General features: G+C 40.8%; 1 protein-coding gene across 1 annotated transcript in view; it reads left to right on the forward strand.

Moving 5' to 3' along the window:
* CDH2 (cadherin 2) overlaps window positions 1-21,940 on the forward strand; it is a 118,375-nt gene that overhangs the window by 67,844 nt on the left and 28,591 nt on the right. Inside the window, exons 3-7 of the mRNA XM_075416259.1 lie at window positions 11,861-12,087; window positions 14,193-14,339; window positions 15,457-15,612; window positions 17,315-17,459; window positions 18,502-18,674. Coding sequence (XP_075272374.1) covers window positions 11,861-12,087; window positions 14,193-14,339; window positions 15,457-15,612; window positions 17,315-17,459; window positions 18,502-18,674 — 848 coding nt within the window. The remainder of the gene's footprint in view (window positions 1-11,860; window positions 12,088-14,192; window positions 14,340-15,456; window positions 15,613-17,314; window positions 17,460-18,501; window positions 18,675-21,940) is intronic.

The raw sequence follows: 21,940 nt of genomic DNA on the forward strand, positions 1-21,940 counted from the left end.
AAGGTATCTGCACATATTTATTGCATCTAGGGGATAAGTGAGGTGTATTTTGAGAGATGCTATAACAAGCTACTGAATGAACAACCCAGGTGATAGAGGTACCTTCAAATATATGAAATTAGCCATTGTGCTGCCAGTTCTCTTCCTCCTCTTTAATGATTAATTAATGATTAATTGGCACGTCCCCTTTGCCGTTTTAAATGATGAAAGCAATACATAGAGGGAGAGAATACCTATTTAGAGGTTACTTTCACCCACAGGTACTGTCTTATAATGTGATAGAAATATTGCCTTTGCTTTTTGAGTCCTCTGCTTTGTTGTGGGAAGTACTACTGTGGCCTGGCTGTGACATACACTGTACTAGCCTGCACCAGTCACCAAGTGATTTTTTGACTTTTTTTTTTTTTTTTTTTTTTTTTTTTAAGGTAGAATATCTGTGTCTAATAATAAAAACCTGAGGTCTGACTGGATAACATTAAGCTGCCATGGCAACTAGTTTTCTGCCTGAGGCCTACTGGACATGATCCAGTGATAGTATAATCCCTGGGATTTATGGTTTTTATTGCTATCTAACACATCAGTGTAAATACTGCTAGGCTGTTTCTGCTCTTCTTCCACCCTGTTGGGCAACTGGTATGTTTCTTGCCCTTTTTTGATACAAAAGCACAGTGTTCAAGCAAATAGGGTATTTTTTCCCCATTATCCATTTGCTAAGGGTAATGAGCACCGCTGTATGATAGGGTGGTTCTGCTTTGAGATCGGCTGTGCCTGCTGTTTGCTGTGGGGACACTGGTGCAGTTGTGTCTGAGTGTCCGTGTCCAGCTGTGCTGGCTGGGAGGTTCTCCAGACTCCCCCTGGAGATGTCAGAACTCCTTTTTTAGAAAAGTAGTGGCACGCAGAGCTGCCGTTGTAACTTGAGGATCACTAAAGACCTTTTAAAAATCATGTAAAATAATTGCAGTTTTGGAAAGCCAGACCGTATTGTGCTCAGAGAGATGACCTGTAGGGGAGTGATGAAAGCTACCAGTGTTGGACAGACCAGAGAGAGGAGAAGCAGCACTGATGGTTGCAGAAGGTCATGACATTCAAAAGTGCACTGGTTTCTGAAGCTGAAGAGTAACTTCAGGGAAAACTGTCCCCTTTCCACTTGGTACATCCATAGCTACCTGGGAGGGACTGCAAAATGTGCTCCCAAGTGACAGGTGGTATCCTAGGATGTACAGCAGAATAGAAAATATAAAATGGTCCCCCATCTGTTTCAGGGCAGGTTTTTTTTGAATGGGAAGCAGGAGTGTTGGCAGGATCACTGCCATTTTGTCAGAGCTGAGAATTTTTGTTTCTTGCAAATAAAACACTCGCTTCTGCTTGAGCAGTCCTGTAATTTAATGAGAAAAATCCCTTATTTTATTTATTTCATGGTAAGAAGTGACATATAGCCTAAATGTGATATATGCATGCGTCTCCTCTATGTTCTGTTGTTGTTTCTAAACCCATCATAGTGTGGGGGGCTTAATCCACCATGGAAAACTGCTGACCAGTTTAATTGGTGAAACAGATCATCAACTCGTTTGAACGTACGCACCCGTTTGGTATTTCAGCAAGTCCTGGCTCTTCACAGAAACTCCAGGAGCCTGTATTATTATTCAGTCAGTTAATGACTTTATTGTTTTAGACAGCCCTCCAGTGACAGGCTCTTTCTGCCTAGGTGTGCTTGAAGCCTGGGTTGTCAGCCTGAAATTAGTAATGCTTTGGCACCTCTGCGCCTCGGTCAGGAGCACAGTTGAAAGAGGGGGCAAGAAAAATGGGAGCATCAGGGAATAAAGGAAGTTTACAAGATGTAGAAAACAGAACATCTAGAGAGAGGAGGGGGAGTAAAAGAGAAACAAAGAAGAGCTAGAAAAAAAAACGTGAAACCTGAAGCCTGGAAGGACTGAGCCAAGAGGAGTTAGCAAACAGAACATAAAAAAGCATCTATTTTCTGTTCTCTGTCTCCTTATTGCTAACAAGGGGGCTGGGGGTGGGGGGGGGGGGGAAGGGAAAGGGAAAGGGAGAATAGGCTAACTTTTTTTTTTTTCATTTTCTAAAGATAGACTAAAAGGCAAAGCTGCTTATCTAGTTTTTACTGGATATTTAAGTCATTACTGTAGCAATAAAACTACCCTTTAATTGCTGCACCATAATTGTAGGTATTTGTTTCTTACACTGCTTAAGGTCACATAAAAATGAATAGAGGTAAAAATAGGTCTGTGTTAAGTGGTTAAGTGCCTGAATTTTGAAACTGTTTTCTGCTAGCTGTCTGCAGAGACAGTACTTTCCCTTTAGTCTGCTGGTTTGACTGTTCAGTAGATATATTTTTTAATTACCAAATTGGATTTTAGCAGGTGTAGTCGGTTGATGCATTATGGGTATAAGAGATTAGTGTTTAATCCTTCTTTTTATTACTGTGTAGATCGGTATACTTGGGAAAGTATTGAAGGTGCATTGCGTACTCCAGAGTACAAAAATGACATTTATTACCAAGTTTTCTTTCAGCTAGTGTCATTTAGAAAAAAAGCTGGCGCAGAACTCTGCAGGGGCCTATAGGCTCCATCGGTAGTGAAACTGCCTTAAACGATACAGAGTAGAGGAAAGGGGAAAGAAACCTTTTTGTGTTTTAAAACAAAAGCAATTGTCGAAATATAAGTACTTCCCCTTCTCAAAGATGCTTATTCTCTTTTTCAGCATTTTTTTTTTTTCTCAAATAAACACAAAAGGGTTGTCAAAGCGCGGAAGATCTTTGTGTCAGTGAGTGGTAGAGGCAAGGACTGAAAAGGATCAGTGAATCAGATATAATTTGGCCTCTGTTTGAGATACCAGCCCTGTGTTTTGCTGATGGCTGGTATTCCCGTTCTGAAAAGCTGCAGAGGCATTTCTATCGAATAGCAAGAACATTATCCCCATTTTCATTCTGGCATGCCTGTTACGACTTTGTTCTGTAAACAAAGGGGATTATGGGAACTGGAAACTAGATGGCATTTTATTAAAGAACTGTGCGTGTCGTTCACTGTGAATGTAAGAATTGGCCAGTCTGGTGATAGCTACCTGTGAAAGAAAATAATTGAAAAATAGACTTTAGTGTTTGAGTTAGTTGGATTTATGAGGAGGCAGTCCTCTAATTTAGGATGGAGTTAAGTGCTGGCCTTAAATATTTACCATTTGCCCCCTTCAAACAGTTCAAAAAAGTCTCAGAATGCAGTTGTACAAATTAGGAATGAAAAATATATGCTTTAGGGATAGGGAGGGGGAGGTCTGTGTCCACGGACATGCTGTTGTGTAGACTGGGAGGTTGCTTCAAAAGTGTGTTGTTATGGGAAATGTGCATATTCGTCTGTCTACAGCTAGCACTCTGGGGAGTGGGACGGGGAAGAGAATTGTACTGAATGAATGCCAGTTGCAGTAACCAGCAGAAATTATATTTATCGGCAAATCATACAACTTTTCATACAACTTTACAACTTTTCTGCAGTAGACTACTCGGCACCATAATTGCATAGAGTAAAGTCATGTATTAATACTAGGTCTCAGCTAATACTTGCTGCAGATCACTCTGGAGCTGCTTTCAGTTAATGAAATAAGTGTACAGGATGAATTAAACAATAACTCTTGCAAATCACTTTTCCTTTTTAATTATTGTTTTCCTAACTGAATAGACAAATGATTAAGCAAACAGCGCAGCATGGAAATGTGGAAAGTTAAGCTGCTATGAGTCAGATCATGAAACACTGAAAGTTGGTAAATAGCTTGAACGTATCCCCAGTTTTATTGCAGTTGAAACTTTTTGGTGTGACTGTTTTTCCTCCCTCTTACGAACTTCATAGCCTGACTTTCACGTGGCACCAGATTGTAGAGCTTGTAAAGTCAAGTGAAAATAGGAATTAGAAGCAAACGGCCATATTTGGCCCTTAGTAAGTGGCAAAACTCCCGTTAGTTTCGTGTGACCTAGTGTGGGAGCTTTCTACTCAGTGTGGGCTGGGGTGGCAGAGCGCAGTGCTCAGCACAAAGGCGGAGGTTTTCAAAAGCAATTACTGAATTAGCAGGCTTGCTTTTCAGAAAGTGGTAAGAAGCTGCCTTTTGACAGCCAGGCTTTCTTTTAAAGTGTCGCAGGTTGGTTACTCCAAAAAAGGCTCAAAATGAGTAGTGCTTTGAGATTATTCTGGATGGTCTGGAGTACAAGATAAACTATAGTGCGTGAATATAAAAGTAGAAAAGAGGATTAGAGAAAAGACTAGAAGAACACATTAGAAATAACACTGGAGTACAGAAGTATCTCTAAATGATATAATGACAAACGGAATTATACAGGTAGGAAAACGGCATTGTCTAAAATAATCTGATTATATTATGTATTTACTCTGCATCGGCAATTTCTGTAGCTATTTTTCTCATTTTATAGGTGAGAAGAAGACATTTTCCTGGCTACTGTAGACCACCCATGTATCAAAAAATCAAAAATCGAATACTGTTTTAAAGCTGGTCTCAGGAAGTTCTAAAACCAGACCCACTTTAAAAGTGCTGCTGGTGATGGAAAAGACAAGTTAGAATGTAGTTCACATTGTGATTATAATGGTCCACTATGACGTCAAATCACAGAATCACAGAATAGTAGGGGTTGGAAGGGACCTCTGTGGGTCGTCTAGTCCAACCCTCCTGCCGAAGCAGGGTCACCTACAGCAGGCTGCACAGGACCTTGTCCAGGCGGGTCTTGAATATCTCCAGAGAAGCAGACTCCACAACTCCTGGGCAGCCTGTTCCAGTGCTCCGTCACCCTCAGAGGGAAGAAGTTCTTCCTCATGTTCAGACGGAACTTCCTGTGCCTCAGTTTGTGCCCATTGCCCCTTGTCCTGTCACTGGGCACCACTGAAAAGAGCTTGGCCCCATCCTCCTGACACCCACCCTGCAGATATTTGTAGGCATTTATTAGGTCCCCTCGCAGCCTTCTCTTCTTCAGGCTGAACAAGCCCAGCTCACTCAGCCTCTCCTCGCAGGGCAGATGTTCCAGTCCCCTCATCATCCTTGTAGCCCTCCACTGGACTCTCTCCAGTAGCTCTTCATCTTTCTTGAACTGGGGAGCCCAGAACTGGACACAGTACTCCAGATGGGGCTTCACCGGGGCAGTGTAGAGGGGAAGGAGAACCTCCCTCGACCTGCTGGCCACACTCTTCTTGATGCACCCCAGGATTCCATTGGCTTTCTTGGCAGCCAGGGCACACTGCTGGCTCATGGTTAACCTGTCATCCACCAGGACACCCAGGTCCCTCTCCGCAGAGCTGCACTCCAGCAGGTCCGTCCCAAGCCTGTACTGGTGCCTGGGGTTGTTCCTCCCCAAGTGCAGGACCCTGCATTTGCCTTTGTTGAACCTCATCAGGTTCTTCTCTGCCCAACTTTCCAGCCTATCCAGGTCACGCTGAATGGCAGCACAGCCTTCCGGTGTGTCTACCACACCTCCCAGTTTGGTGTCATCAGCAAACTTGCTGAGGGTACATTCTAACTCTTCATCCAGGTCGTTGATGAAGAAGTTAAACAAGACTGGGCCCAGTACTGACCCCTGGGGGACACCACTAGTTACCAGCCTCCAACTAGACTCAGCGCCGCTCATGACAACCCTCTGAGTTCTGCCATTCAGCCAGTTTTCTATCCACTTCACCGACCACTCATCCAGCCCACACTTCCTCAGCTTCCCTAGGAGGATATCATGGGAGACTGTGTCGAAAGCCTTGCTGAAGTCGAGGTAGACAACATCCACGGCTCTCCCTTCGTCTACCCAGCCAGTCATGTCATCGTAGAAAGCTATCAGATTGGTCAGGCATGATTTCCCCTTGGTGAATCCATGCTGACTACTCCTGATAACCTTCTTTTCTTCCACTTGTTTGATGATGGCCTCCAGGATAAGCTGCTCCATCACCTTTCCTGGGATGGAGGTGAGGCTGACCGGCCTGTAGTTCCCTGGGGCCTCCTTCTTGCTCTTTTTGAAGACTGGAGTGACATTGGCCTTTCTCCAGTCCTCGGGCACCTCTCCTGTCCTCCAGGACCTCTCAAAGATGATGGAGAGTGGCTCAGCAATGACATCCACTGCTCTTTAAGGTTAGCTATAATTGTAGTAAAGGATGTCTCATGGGTGTTCCACGTGCCACTTGACAAGCCATGAGCTGAAATATGAGCATGTGCTCTGTGTTAGTAGGACTAACAGATCACCTTACAGATACCGAAGTAGCCAATCTGAATAAATGACTAATTTATAAAGTAGAGTGGGGGTTTTTTTGCTGTGTTTTAGTGTAGTTTTCAACAGTTTCTCTCTCTGATAAGTAGGAAGACTTGTCAAATACAGAGTATTCTTGGAGAAGATAGTGTTCAGGTATGAGGTATGCAGATAGCTGGACAGTTCAAGCAGAATATTTCCATCTAATTTCTCATTCTGTCAAAGGTAAAAGTGGTATCTGGCAGGTAGTTGTATGTAAGATACTTTCTTGTTCTATTTATTTTACCTGCTGCAGAGTGATCCTGAGTGGATTAAATATACCTGGGTTTTCGATTTTATGATACACACTCTTAACTGTGTGGCTGGAGTGCATTCGTTGGTAGCACTTGGAATGTGTTGCAATTTCTGTAATGTCCTCCAAGTGAGTCTTAGCCTTGAAGGTGATTCTTCGGCATGAGAACAGCATTCAAGAGGAGGAATGCGGTTCCAGCAAATTTACAGAAGGAAATACACTTTTTAATTTGTTTTATGCGTGTGGATGTTACCTAGAAGCGAGTTGGTTATTTTCAAAGTGCAGCAATCCAGATGGCAAACTCAATGCAACTGCCTTGGGAGCAGAGTAAGGACAATTCTGTATTATACATGAATATTTTCATGAAAAATTGATGTTAATAATATAGCCCATTATATCATCCTATGCTCAGTCCTTGGGTCAAGTAATTGTAGTTTTATTTGCCTAAGATAAAACGAGCAGAAACAGGTTGTCAAAGAGTTCAGACCAACATGAGTAGCTGAAAAAGGGCTTTTATTCTCTGAGAAATGGTTCTAGGTAATTGAAGATTAGTAGTAAGGTACATGAGGTTAGCCAAGTATTTTATAGATACTGTGAATCATGCATCTTGTTAGTCCTGAGTATGAGTGGTGTAGCTCTCTAGTGCACTTCAAATGAATTTGTATGTTTAGTTCTTAATGTCTTGCACAACTACACATGTATGCATATTTTGTAATTACCTCTGTGCAAGAGTGTTAACTTGAAAACTTGCTTTAATACCACAGAACTGTAGATCTTCATTTCAGAATGTTGCAGTTACAAAGGTTCTCTCTTTTTCTTTTTTAATAGGTTACATTTGTCTTGATTGTAGGACAAAAAAAGATTTCTAAATTAGGATAACAATGGTCTTTTCTATTAGGGTCTAATGTTTAATAGTAATCATGTACTAATACTAAATGCAGTTTTTCTTCTGTTTAAAGACCCCTTTTTTGTAAATTCTTGTGCATGGCCTTGTTTTGAGCATGTGAACTAATTGCATTTACTCCCATGCGTCAAAGCTGGTGTGTGTTGTGTTTCAGATTATGAATGAATACTTCCTAGCACTTTCAAGTAATATACTCGGAAGCCTTTCAAAGCACATACTTTTCAGAAGGGGCAGAAGATACTCAAGAGATATATTTAAAAATCAGTGAGTTGTTTTTACAGATTGTGAAATACTTATATCTGATCATATATGTGGACAGTGTTATTAAAAGCAGTAAAAGAAGATACTTGATTACTCTTTCTATTGCATATAAAGTGACTAGATGCTGTATAGCATATCTGGTTAACCCTTTATCAAATGAAAAGAATCTATATCATTGAACTGTCAACAGAAAATTATTTTTTGGAAAGCATGCCTGCCGCGTGGTTGTTATAAAGAACATGGTTGGTATAAACAGTTGTCATTCTCGGTGGAAAAAAGAAAAAAAAAATGCTGTTGCATTTTTGCAAAAATGTTTGTCTAAAAACCTACAGTCAGAAATCACTCTTTGTTCATACCAGTTGAACACTGAAAAATGAAGCAAAGTGATCTAAATTGAATTTACAAGACTGATAACCATGCAGATGGGGGGAGAGTAGGTACTGCACAACCTGTACTCGGTCGAGGTAATTTAATCATGGATGGTTATACTTGAGTATAATTTGTTAATGTGTGCTCCTTGCAAAGAGAGAGTAATTCTCAAAAAGCATTGACAATTTTGTACATTTTTACCAGGATACTGTCAAAGGAAAGGGATTTTCATTTTAATTTCATAATACACAGTTGCCTGGAGGAGGAATATCAACGAAATGGCTAGCAGGGTGGGTTTTTTGGGAAGTGTATTTTGGGCTACTGGAGTCTATATGTAAGAAGATGGGAGAAAGAAATGCTCCTCTCTATGAATTTGAATATTTTAAAAATGAATATATCATGCTACTGTGCAATAGTTCGGAAATAATTTTTTTATTAAATATTGTTGTGACATTGTTGTGTTTTGGACCATAATGACTGTAAATTTCACCTTTTTGAAAAACGGTAATGGTCAAGGTCTAGGTTAATACTCATTCTCTTTCCCACTACCTACTTTTCAGAAGTAAGTCTGAGAAGAGCCAGAGGTGAATCTGGCTCGTTCCTTGGCCTTTTGGTCAAGACACTCTTTTGAAGAGCAGATTTAGAGAGCAGCTGTAGCTGAGATGAGAGGTCAGCAGAGACACAGAGCTGTGGGATATATTGCTGGCGGGTTTTTGCCATAGTCTCTTAATGTGAAGTGTTTGTAGCTGAGAGTTTTGTTTGTGAAGAGAGATAATGGTTGGAGGAGGCCCAGCTTTCTCCATGCCTGGGGTACGGGTGATCTGTGCCTCTGAACCCAAGTACAAGCGGCACTGTTTGGTAGTCTAGTCATTAAGTTCTTAAATCATTAGATGTAGTCATTTTGAGTAAACTCCTCTTGGACACCTCTTTATTTTTGTGCTAAACAATAAAGAATATCCAGCTCTGAAGGCTGGCTAATCAGAATTACAGAATTAGGATAATGGTAATGATTTCTTAGTACTGATATAGTTGTTTTAACAGGAAATCATAGAATCATAGAATCATAGAAAGTTTTGGGTTGGAAGGGACCCCTAGAGGTCATCGAGTCCAACCCCCCCACAGCGAGCAGGGACACCGCTAGCTAGATCAGGTTGCTCAGAGCCCTGTCCAACCTGGTCTTGAATGTTTCCAGGGATGGGGCCTCCACTATCTCTCTGGGCAACCCGTTCCAATGTTTCACCACCCTCATTATAAAGAATTTCTTCCTTATATCCAGCCGAAACCTACCCTGTTTTAGTTTAAAACCATTACCCCTCGTCCTGTCACTGCTGTCTCTACTAAAAAGATTGTCCCCATCTTTCCTATAGGCTCGCTTTAAGTACTGAAAGGCTGCAATCAGGTCTTCCCACAGCCTTCTCTTCTCCAGGCTGAACAACCCCAACTCTCTCAGCCTGTCCTCATAGGAGAGGTGTTCCAGCCCTCGGATCATTTTTGTAGCCCTCCTTTGGACCCGCTCCAACAGTTCCATGTCCTTCTTGTGCTGAGGGCTCCAGAACTGGACGCAGTACTCCAGGTGAGGTCTCACCAGAGCAGAGTAGAGGGGCAGAATCACCTCTCTCGACCTGCTGGCCACGCTGTTCTTGATGCAGCCCAGGACACAGATGGCCCTCTGGGCTGCCAGCGCACATTGCCGACTCGTCCAGCCTTTTGTCTGTCAGTACCCCCAAGTCCCTCTCAGCAGGGCTGCTCTTGATCCTTTCATCCCCCAGCCTGTGCCTTGGCTTAGAATCGTGCATTTTCTCGGTTGGCTGCTGTGTTTCAGCATACCGTCATGGTAAGCTGACTTAAGCCACAAGGCTTGGTGTTTTAAAGAGTGGGAGATCACTGGAATAGTCAATGTCTGGGAGCTGGACCTTCTGCCTCTCAACTTTCTTCTCCCATGTGAACAGCAAACCAGAGGTTCTGTCAGGTTCTCCAAATCTTGCAGACTTGTAGTCCGTAGATCTATAGGAAAGGAAGTCAGTTGTACTTTATGGAGCAGGTAGGGTGGACTTGAGGAGTGATAGGGGCTGCCTGGAAAGTAATATACATTGAAACTTAGGCGAGATTCTGAGTATTTACTAGTGTTTTGGTGAAGCCCTCTCACTACTACTGAGGAAGACCTGAGGCAACATCTACAAGGAGGGCCACACCACAGGAGGAGCCCTTGCAGGGAGCCTTCAGCCTGTCCGCCGGGCAGGTCTGCGCTCCCTGGGTGATGCGGCACGCTCTTCTCCCTGAGGGGAGGCTGCTGTCGCCTGAGGAGAGACCTGCAAACTCTGCCAGCCATCTGGAAAGGTATCCCTGCCCAGCCCAGAAAGACCAATATTAAGAAGGATGACATTTTATAATTTATTTTGAGGAGTGCTGTGCTTTCAAAATACAGTCTTTTCTGTCAGGAGAGGGCAAAAGGGGGATTCTGGATTACTGAAGGGGTGCAGTGAGGAAACAAATTTTATATGTAATCTGAATAGCAGCTTGGTCCTTGAATTTCAAATGCAAAAAGGTACAATTCTTCTTCTCAGTACCTTCCTGGAAACAGTGCATTACAGAAGAAAGCATATGATGCATGACATTCAGTAGTGATTTTTCTTGAGAGGGGGACCTTTAGTTTTTGAAACTAAATTGTTTTGTGCATGGTTTAGCACAATATAAAAAGTCCAATAACTGAAATGAAGCATGAAGCCTCATTTCATCTTCATCTTCACCGTGTGCATTTCAGCACAACCTTCATAATGGTGTTTTGCACTTCTATTGCCCATACAATCAAAATACTTCATAATGCTTTGGAAACATTAAAGAACGATCATTGGTTATGAAAACACACTTCCATTTTTTACCTACTATTACTTGCAGTAACCCAGAAGGTAAGTGGAAGTGAAAGCAATTGGGCAAAGAAAGCAGCAACCCGTTATCAGTTCTATTTTGTACACTTCACATGATTATCTATACAATCAGTTTTACTGACTTCTTGTTCCCATGTGCGTCTTTCAGACAGGACAAAAGGAAGGAGGAGGGGAATTAATCAAGCATGGGTAACTCCTAAGTAGCTAAGTAGATGAACGGGCATGTGTGGTACATGAAAAGTGAAGTCTTTAACTTAGATTTTCTCTGTGAGGGAAGCATTTACTGCTGCCTCCATCTTGTACATGAAGGATGAAGAAACTCAGGCCTAGAGCTCATAAGTGGGCTCATGAGTGACCTACCTCAGACGATACGGCTGAATCACAGGCTGAGCTGGGAACAGAAGTTAATGTCTTAACAGACTTCTGGGTTTCTGCCTTACCTCCATTGGCAGAGATGCCACTGGAAGCACGGTTGTGTTTGCAGTTATGGTTGCAGCGTAATTAAATTTGTTGAGTGTTTTTGATGAACTGACTTGGCTGGATCTTTTTTGTGAGGCTTGAGGTGTAAATCACTGCAGCCGTTCCACTGGAAACCGACTGAAACATAGCATAGGACATGGAGGGAAATGGTTTTCTTGTGAGGGATATGTGTGTGTGTGTGTGTGTGTCTTTGGGAGACCAGTGTATCTGGGGTTAAAAAATTCCTGCTGCCTAGCAGTCTGTGGAAGGGTGCCGTTATGTGAACTGACCCCCCAAGTACGAATCCTAACTCATAATTGCATGTGATAATAGCAGCAAGAAGTTAAGGCTTTCTGCTTTTGAATATTTGTTCTTAATGCGTTTTATGTCACACTGAGTTCAAGTGGACTGCTTTTTCATTTTTTTGTTCTTTGTTTTGTGTGTCTATTTTACAGTGAGGTTTCGAAGCTGTGATGGAAACAAAAAAATACACTTTGGAAGCAGTGAGCCAGAAGATTTCAGAGTAGGTGAAGATGGTGTGGTCTACGCAGAGAGAAGCTTTCAACTTTCAGCAGAGCCCACAGAATTTGTTGTGTCTGCTCAGGACAAGGAAACCCAGGAAGAATGGCAAATGAGAGTTAAGCTAACCCCTGAACCAGCCTTCGCAGGGTCTTCAGAAAAGGTAAAACAATGACTAAACGCTACCTGTAGAAATGTATCTCCGCGAACAGGCCTAAAAATAGGGATTTGATTCTGTCTGTCACATACCTCTCTGTAAGGCATTTTATTAATGGACATCTAGTGCATGGAAAGCTGGAGCCTCAGGAAGAACTTTTTTATAGCCTGTTATTCTGTAGCTTTGCTAAGGCATGGAAAGGCGTGCCTGTTTAAGTATATAGGATTCATTTATGTTTGAGCTTTTTGTTGCTATAGTTTGAGATTTATACCTGAATTTGTTGGACATGGTCATTTCTTTGTTTTAAATTGCTTGAAAGTATTACAGTATTTATTCAAGTGGCTAGTGTAACCACAAAATAAACAAATTTGTGCTAGAATGCATCAGTCATGTTTATTAGATGGGAACTGTAGATTTACAGCAGTGGTAGGGAAGCATTTCTGGCAAGGAATATTGGCTTTGTCTTGTCCCTTCATAATCAAATTGGAGATCGTAAATTATTCATGATTCCAGCACTACTCGGTAAGGAAGATAGTCTCCCTCTGCTGGAAGCTGCCATAGGATTAAACCATGTACTACAACAAAAATCAAACCTCGAAATATACAAATAACAATGCATTTACTTTAGGAAAACTGTATTAGGTCTGCTACCTTTTTCTGTTATATTAGTTGCTGCCTGCTGTTTCTTACCTTCTGTTATAGAGTGCTTAGTTCACAAATAAAGAACAAAATTTGTTCATAGATTAACATAGCTGTAATAGGTACGCATTAAAGATTTAAGCATGATGTCAAGATAGACAGTGTGGTTATGCAAGTCATTTTTCCCACAAACACACTGGAGACCAAAGCTGTGTAATCCTCATTTTTTTGTTTGCTTGCTTGATGATTGTTTTAAATCTTCTAAGGCATGTTTTTAATGCAGGAAATATTGTCATTTTGTCTGTAGAAGTCTAGTAAAAGAGCAGATGCTTAGATATGCCAGGGCATGCCCTGCTCTTTCCGAAGATCGATTTCAGGCATCCTTGTCATCAGCAGAATGTAGAGTAGTGGAATGTGGCCTTCAGTTGGGCATCTTTTTTTACGCTGTAGTGTATTTGATTAGATTTTAAAAAAAAAAATGTTTTTTTTTCTTAGAAGATTTGGAAAATATTTTTGTCACCCTGTCACCACCCTTAAGCAAGCTAGCATGGCTGTATGTGTGCTGGCATCCAAAGGCTGAAATGAGTGCAGATACAGAAGGGAATAGGAGGGAAATGTTGACACCCAGCAGAGATTAATGTCCAATGTGTAAAGTGGGTCATCTACTGCATCCATCATGGCTGACATAGGTTTAAAATAATTACAGCATTAATTCTATGGGATTTAATAGGGTCATAAATATTTGAGACATTCCTTACCAGTATGTATTAAACTTCTCTTGGAACTCAAATTATATTTTAGCACACCCAGATCTAAATTTAATGTACAGTAGCGCATTACCTGAACTGAATTCTGGCTAATGAGAAATACATAAAGGCATACTATTAAATTCTGCAAAATATTAACTACTTTTCAGAAAGTGCAGAATAGTTTACAGAGTAGTGCCGTGTTATAAATGGTTTGTAATTCCATTTCTCTTCCAGCTTGAATAAGGAAAAAAGAAAAGGAGTTTTTAAAATTTTGCAGTGAGGTTGTAAGTAGAATCACAGAATCATAGAAAGTTTTGGGTCGGAAGGGACCCCCAGAGGTCATCGAGTCCAACCCCCCCGCAGCGAGCAGGGACACCACTAACTAGATCAGGTTGCTCAGAGCCCTGTCCAACCTGGTCTTGAATGTTTCCAGGGATGGGGCCTCCACTACCTCTCTGGGCAACCCGTTCCAGTGTTTCACCATCCTCATTGTAAAGAATTTCTTCCTTATATCTAGCCTAAACCTACCCTGTTTTAGTTTAAAACCATTACCCCTCATCTTATTTCCATACTACACTGTAAATGTTAAGAAAACAGATCTATGAACACAGAGGAAAGACAACCTTTCAGTCAATGATGTAATTGTATCTTGAGTTATTTTATAACCTCTACTAGTAATTCTTCTTCTAACATGTGCTTGATTTTATCTTGTACCTGGGAAAGGACCAAAAGAAAATTCAAGACATCATATTTCCATGGCAACAATACAAGCACAGCAGCCCGCTGAAGAGGCAGAAGAGAGACTGGGTTATTCCTCCAATCAACCTGCCAGAAAATTCCAGAGGACCTTTTCCTCAGGAGTTAGTCAGGGTAAGGAAGTTAACAGAAATGTGGTTTGCGTGTCCTTCAGAGATGACTTAAAGAGATTCTGTGTGAATGACCTCTTGTTCATTGTCCAAACATTTACCTGAGCCTTTTGGGCTCATTTCTGTTGCTACCTCTGTGTATAGCAGGCTGGGCTGCATTTACAAGGTTTTTTTTGAAGTTGTCCCTATGCTCCTGTACTAGTGGAAGGTGACCTTGATTTGGGTGGTAAGTGCTGTGATGACTTCCTGAAGTGGTTAAGGAGGTTCTCTGCCAGTTCCGGAGTTCTCCAGTCACGTGCACTGGAGTTTTCTACCTGGAGAAGGGTGTGGGGGTGAGTGGGAGGAGCAGCGCAGCAGGAGGAGACAGGATGTGGTGGGGTTGAGGACACCAGCTCCTCCACAGGACTCTGCAGCTCAGAGGTGGCCATTGCCAGGAGCCCAGCATGGGAGAGGGTTCCCAACCATGGTACTGTTTGGTCATGATCAATTTCTGCAAGGATTAGTTGGAATTTGGTAGAGCATTAGCCCAGGTTGACAGCATATACTTTTGCACTGCTTTGTTGATGAGCATGCTGGTGATTCACCTGCTTCTCACAGATGCACTGCCCTTTATTTTTTTTTCTTGGAAGATGAGACCTAAGTTCAGTCTTTAAACAAAACCAGCGAGTTTCTAAAGGGCTACTGCCGTAGCGGAAGAGAGTGTAGCTTTGATCTGGGAAGATACAGGAGGAGAGAAAAAAAACAGAGAAGTCTTTATGTCTTACATAGCTTTGTGATAGTATATGTTTTCTCTAGGATCTAACCAATTCTGTTTAAGGTAAGAATACGTATTTGTTTTGGTTTAATACAATTCATCTTATTATAAGAAATAAGGGTTATTTTTATGTTCCTGAAAAATTAATTGACCGGCTTTCTGACACAACGTGCAGTTGAAAACCTCAGGCTTTATGGTAACTCTATATCATTTCCAGAATAACTATTTTTACAAGTTTAGATTTGTCCCGTTTCAGCTTAAAGACTAAAAAAAAACAAAGAAAAAAAAGAGGTGCTGTTTGTCTCATCAGCAGTCTCATCCACTGGTTGGTTGTAGCTAATGTAAACTTTTCTTTTTTGACACGTAGATTAGGTCTGATCGTGATAAAAGCCTCTCCCTACGCTACAGTGTGACTGGCCCAGGAGCTGACCAACCTCCAACAGGCATCTTCATCATCAACCCCATCTCAGGACAGCTGTCTGTGACAAAGCCTTTAGACCGGGAGCAGATTGCTTCTTTTCATGTAAGAGTTTAATTTGCCATAAATGAGATTATCAAATTGAAGATTAACATCTGCTTCAAACGTGACTTGAGCAGCCAGCATTTAGTTTTCTATGAGATATGATTTGAAGAGTTTGTAGCAGATTTGTATTTATTGTGCTTACCAAGGCTAACTCTTGCTATGTTTAAGCAGCTTAAATACGTTGATATATGTAAACATTGATTAAATGTATTTAGGTGAAGTAATTTTAAAAGATTGAAATATGGGTACTGTAGCGTATATTTCAAATACAGACCATCGATCACAGTCTCCACTGTATTGCGTATTTTTCAAAAGTTTACTTTTAATTCAGCAACTTAATTTAGGATGTGACTGCTATTAGAATGGCAGCAGCTGTGATTTGGGAAATGGATGGGAAGGATAACCTACCAATTCTTATTTTCAGAGGCAAATCTAAGCATTTTAATGGAATTGTAAATTAGGTCTGTCAGCTTATGAAAATGATATTCTTTGCTCTAAAGAAATTGACAAAGTAGACCACGGATTCCAGTATTAGTGGAAAAGAAAGGTTTGAAGGAAGACCCGGCTGTGACCAAAAGTTGTCTCTGCTTTTGAGAGACCACACTGATATTTTTACAGAAGCCGCTCAGCTCCTAGAGAGCACTTCCAGCATGTCATGGATTAAAACACTCTTGCCTCGCACTCCGGGAAGCCCTTCGAGTGCTGCTCCGGAGCGGAGGAGGCAGTAGGAGGCATCTGGGGGGAGGCGAGGGGAATGGCTCTCACAAGAGCACAACAGCTTTGGCGTCCCTAAGGTTTTTACTGAGAATTTGACGTTGTCAATTCAAGACTAAGGAATTTACATTCATATGAGTCATTTCCAGAGTGCTGAGTAAATAATACCCTCTTGCTCCTTTCCAGTGGGGGAGGGGTGGGGAGGGGGGTGGTGGTGGTGTGTAAACATGGGCTTCAGCAGGACTGCTATAGGAGAAAGTTGCGCTTTTGCATAGCAGTTGCCAGGCTCTGGCTGGGGTACGTAGATTTACATTTTCAGAAAGTACTCTGTTCTTTTTTTTGGCTTTCCAATTTAAGATGATTTGGGTAAACCTGACTGTTAAACGTAGTTACTCAGCCCGTTTTGACAATCAGGGCATTAAATTTAAGTGTCTCGGTATCTGTGAAACTCAGCCCGTAAACTTTAGCTTAATTTTAGCCTGGAATTTCAGTGATTTATCGCAAACCTTACCCTGGTGTTCAGGTAACACAAATCTATTCTATACACTTTTCCTATGCATACATGTCTATTCAGTATCTGTAATACCAGTAAAGAATTTTTGAAAGTGATGCCAGTGTTCATTCCTTATGGATTGTTAATAAGTTGCTATCTGTTCGATAAAAATCTATGTATGTCTAGAGTCTGTTTTCTAATGGTCATTATTAAAGACAGATTTACGTATGACAGTATGGTATTAATTGAAATTACGTGATTCAAAATATTTTTCAGCAAAACAAGTAAATTTGTAGCTTAGAATAGTTTAGAAGCCTGAACAGCAGTTCTATTAGCAACCTGAAAACCCACATGGTCGATTATGAGGGAGCAGTGGCAGATAACAAAATACACTGAGCTAAAAACGTCTGGCCTGAAACTTCCTGCCACTGTTATTGTATCCATTTGTGCCTGTATATTGTGCAAATTCTAATACTTCTAATAATTTTTTTACAGCTGAGAGCACACGCAGTGGATGTAAATGGAAACCAGGTGGAAAATCCTATTGACATTGTTATTAATGTCATTGATATGAATGACAATAGACCTGAGTTCTTACACCAGGTTTGGAACGGGACAGTCCCTGAAGGATCAAAGCCAGGTAGGACATGGGCTTTCAAAGTGTGTGCAAAATCTTGAAGGTGGTGAAGGGGTGGCTTCAGACCTTGTAACACTTTCAAAGGTGTCTTATTAGTATGATGAGCAAAAACTCAGATACTCTCATTTCACCTTATTTTTAACTCACTTTTAAGCATGCTAGGATTAATTTCCAAAATAAGAAAGTATTATGTACGTAAACTAAAACAGAGATATCTTTAAGAATATGACTTTTAGGTTCCTGTTTTTGAAAATCCTATTTATAGTGTCACAGTTCTTGCAGTTATGTTCATGATAGTCGTTGATGTTCATTTAGTTGACAGCTCACGGTATAAGAGACTTCCAAAATATCAGCAGATCCAGTTCTAGTTCTGAATCTCAGAGGCTTTGGAAATACTGGGATTTGGAATCAAACAGTTTCATTTGAATTCTTGAGAACAGCCTAAATGTTGTTCACATCTCATTAAAATTCTAATCGGCTCAGACAAAAGTTTGCACTATGGCTGGAACCACTTTCTTAATTTGTCAGTAGTGCAAAATGAATTTTTTAGAAAGGTTAGCACAAGAAATGTATTTTCTCACTTTGCCATGTTGACTTGGCATTTGAGATGAAAAGAACACACGTCTCCAAGACCTTTGAAAGAGTATTATTTACACTGATTTTCAATCACTATCAGTATGTGCACCAATTCTGAAAATTAAGTATATTTCCTTTGGCCCAATTAATAACGTTTTTGTCTAAAAAGGAGGAGCTCTACTGTTACAGCAATGTTATTTGTGGCAGAATTGTAGGATTTCATTGTTTATGGAGCTTCTTCAGTTCTAAGCAGATCTGATATTTTATAAACACAAAGTATTTTTATCTCCTCCTATGTATTTTAATTACTCTGTTGGTGAGTCTTGGGTTTAACCAGTTTGTTTTAAGTAAGAGAAGGAACGTGCAGGGTTTACCAAAAGAAATACATGCTTTGACCATTGCTTGTAAGTGATCTTGTGTAATCTGAGTAAACTGTTTATATAACATCAATTATTTATCCTGCTGCTAGGAACTTACGTGATGACTGTTACTGCCATTGATGCTGATGATCCCAATGCGCAGAATGGGATGCTGAGATACAGGATCTTGTCACAGGCCCCAAGCAGCCCCTCTCCAAACATGTTTACAATCAACAACGAGACTGGTGACATTATCACTGTAGCAGCTGGGCTTGACAGAGAGGTAAGGCAGGTCTTCATCCCATAGGCTTAATATTGTGAAGAAGCACATTTTTTGCTAGTAACTTACGTATACTCTCCCTCCCCAGTCTGAACTTTCTCCCTAGAAAAGAGGAAATTAGGATGGGGATGAAAATGGTACTCATACGTTCTGTACATGTAGTCACTCTCGGTTCCATGAGGTCCTGGAAGGGATCTTGTCTCAAAAGCCTGTTTGCTTTTAAGGAACAGATAAACACTAAAGCAGAGCAATGCAGATAAAGACCTCAGGTGCTTGGCCTGGGTGCTGAGATGGGAGGTCTTCCTCAGCTCCAGCCGTTGCCTCTTGCTGAGCTCTGTAGGCAAAGAGTAGACGGAAAATGGAATTGGCTACACATCTATTTTGGAAGCTCCAGGAGAGCATCTGTCCTCCCCCTGTTGTCCTCTTCCTTGCCCTTCAGAGAGGTGGTAAATACTTGAAATCTTCTAGACGTTGAGTTGCTAAATTTACAGTAATTTGCTTATTAAAATAAGCCAGGAAAAATATTACTGTGTTTAAAAATTGAAAAGCATGTTTCTAAGAAATAAAACAGTCGGTATTGGAAACTGCATAGATAGAGACTGATCTCAAAGCCTGGACACACATTCAAAAAAAAAAAAAAAAAAGGAAAGAAAATCTGACTGTCAGTAGTTCCCTATTACATGCTGAGCAAGTCCCGTTCTGTCTAGACAGTTCTTCCTACCACCAGAGGAGGAGGGTGCCAGATCCTCTGCTCTGGTTCACCCATCTGTGAGGTGGGAATAAAAATATTTCTCTTCAAACGCCAGATCTGTCTCATGGACTAACTGTGCTTTTGCACCACTTGAAAACTTCTGAAGAAATAATCATGATTTTATAAACAAACTGTAAAATCCAACAAATTGTACTTGAACACATCTTGTTTCAACTTCTGTTTTACTGACCTCGTTTTATCTTATTAAATCTGAAGGTGTTTTTAAACTGAATTTCTATTCAGCTGTTAGCTGTTTGCTTACACTTACTTAAAATAGAGAACAAAAATACTTTCTGGTGCTCTGGGTTGGCTATTAATATTCTGATGCCTTTCAGTTTAGAAGGGGCAATCAGAACATTTGGAAAGCTAAACAGGCTCCTAGATATTGCAATTAATTTTTTAAAGTTCTATTAACATTCATTCATTTAAGTTGGTTTTGAAGAGGATGTATGTGAGGAAAGGAAATCTTGAACGTTGTAGTATTTCCCTATTAAAAGAATGATGGGCAGCTTTGCCCTTGTTTTTAAAATTCCCTGATCATCTTTAACAGATGAACTTTCAGAAGGACATAGCGATAACTCTTGAGTTTTATTACTTAGTTACTGGCTGTACTGGAATGATTTAACTTGGAAGAAACCAGCTGTCTGTGGAGCGTAGGCCCTCACATTAACAGTTGGAAAAGCTTTGTCATTTGCCATCAGTTTTCATGATGGCTCACTGTACTGATACCCAAATGAGTATTTATAAACATTTCTTGCACGTGTTGAGTATTAATGATTAATGTTAAATCATTCCAATATTAAATTAGACTAATATGATATAAAATGGTTTCCTTCCCAAGCCATTGCTCTGCTTCCTTCATTTCCTGAGTCATTTTGTGGAAGTCAATTAAATTAAAATGACCAGGAGTCTAGAAAGCCAGATCTTCTAACAGTGGGCTGGGGAGTGACTTGGTTAACAGTGTTCCTTGTTGTCCAGCAACCTCAGCTGGGCTACCCACTTCTGCCATTCTGCCCTTTCCTCTGAGTCTTGACTCTGTTTGTAGAGCTCTAATTAGGCTCATAAAATACTAGACACAATTTGAAATTCTTAAATTATGTGACCCATCGTTTATGTGAGACTTAAGTGTTGTAGGCATTCAAAAAAAAAAAAAGAAAGTGTTTCCTCTGATAGCATTCCTCATCTGCTAGCATTTTATGTTAACATGCACAATGCATTATCTGTGCTGGTGCTGACATGTGCAAGAGGAGAGTTGCTTAGGTAGGGGACTCGGCTAAAGGCAGAAGCAACCTTTCACTTGCTATCCCAAAAGATGCTTTGTCATGAGATCCAGCTGTTCTTATTTGTTCTGCTATTGCTGTGGAATTCACTTCAGCATTAAAACATCTGCTTTACTGCTGGAGGTGCCGAAGAAGTCAGGCAGGGTACTTAAATTTACACACTGACATTCCTGCCTCACGTGAGGTTAATTCAGTGAAGTGCTCTTTTATTGGGCCTATGCTGACGTGGAAAGATGTGACCTGATGAGGTCTGTGTTCTTTCTTGGGGCTGACAGTTCGTTTTCAGATGTGTTGCTGCAAAGTCTCTGTGCGGGCTGCTGACACGTGCTCTGTGGCTTATTTCTGGCTCCTTCTCAACCCACAGCTAAAAGAGAAGAGCAAGAGCTACCTCCCCCCAGTTTCAGCGTTCTTGGAAGGTTATGCACTTGTTGATTTCTGAGACTTCATTCCTACCAGTTGATCTTCTGTATTGTGAGCACTGAAAGTGGGGGGAAACAAACAAAAACACATATACGCTGTCTTTTGGGGTACTTTTTTGGAACAGTTTGTAGTATGCTGCTTCTGTTGGATTTAAATAAGAATATTGTACAGAAGTTGAGTCGTCTTGTAATAATAATGGAGTCTCCTTAATGAAATGTGCTTCTTGGGAATCAATGTGTTAAGACCCAGGTGAATCAGAAGCACCTGTTGTTTCAATAATGTAGAATCATCTGGCTGCAAGATCTGCTTCAATACTGCGCTAGATTTTATTGCTTCACAATATGCACTCCCCCCTACACCCCTGGATGAGCATGGTAAAAGTATTTCTTTGATTCCCTTATGACTGCTTCTTTTGTTGGTGTCGTGAAGGAAAACTTTAGGATGTTCATTTAAGCTGTTTGAAGGTCACTTCGCAAGTATATTTTCCAAGCCAGAACTTATATACATATTTATGCCTTATGAAACATATCTATTGCATTTCTGTACAAATAATACTAGTCTTGCTTTTTTAAAGAACTGTGGGATGCATATGCAGTAATATATATTTGAGGTGTGTTCTAAGGGTTCCTTTGTGAAAGAGGATATGAGCATAAATTGTCTTCAGTGGAAGATAAAGATTCATACAGCTTTTTTAAAAAACTTTTGTTTTTATTCAGTGGCTCATATTTGCTGCTTGTAAGTGTGCATAACCACTACATTTCTGATGTCTGTTGTAGTGTCTGGCCAAAATTTGAAAGAAAATTAGACATAGGAGTTGT

This window comes from Opisthocomus hoazin, chromosome 3, assembly GCF_030867145.1.
Source record: "Opisthocomus hoazin isolate bOpiHoa1 chromosome 3, bOpiHoa1.hap1, whole genome shotgun sequence".
In the NCBI taxonomy this organism is placed as follows: domain Eukaryota; kingdom Metazoa; phylum Chordata; class Aves; order Opisthocomiformes; family Opisthocomidae; genus Opisthocomus; species Opisthocomus hoazin.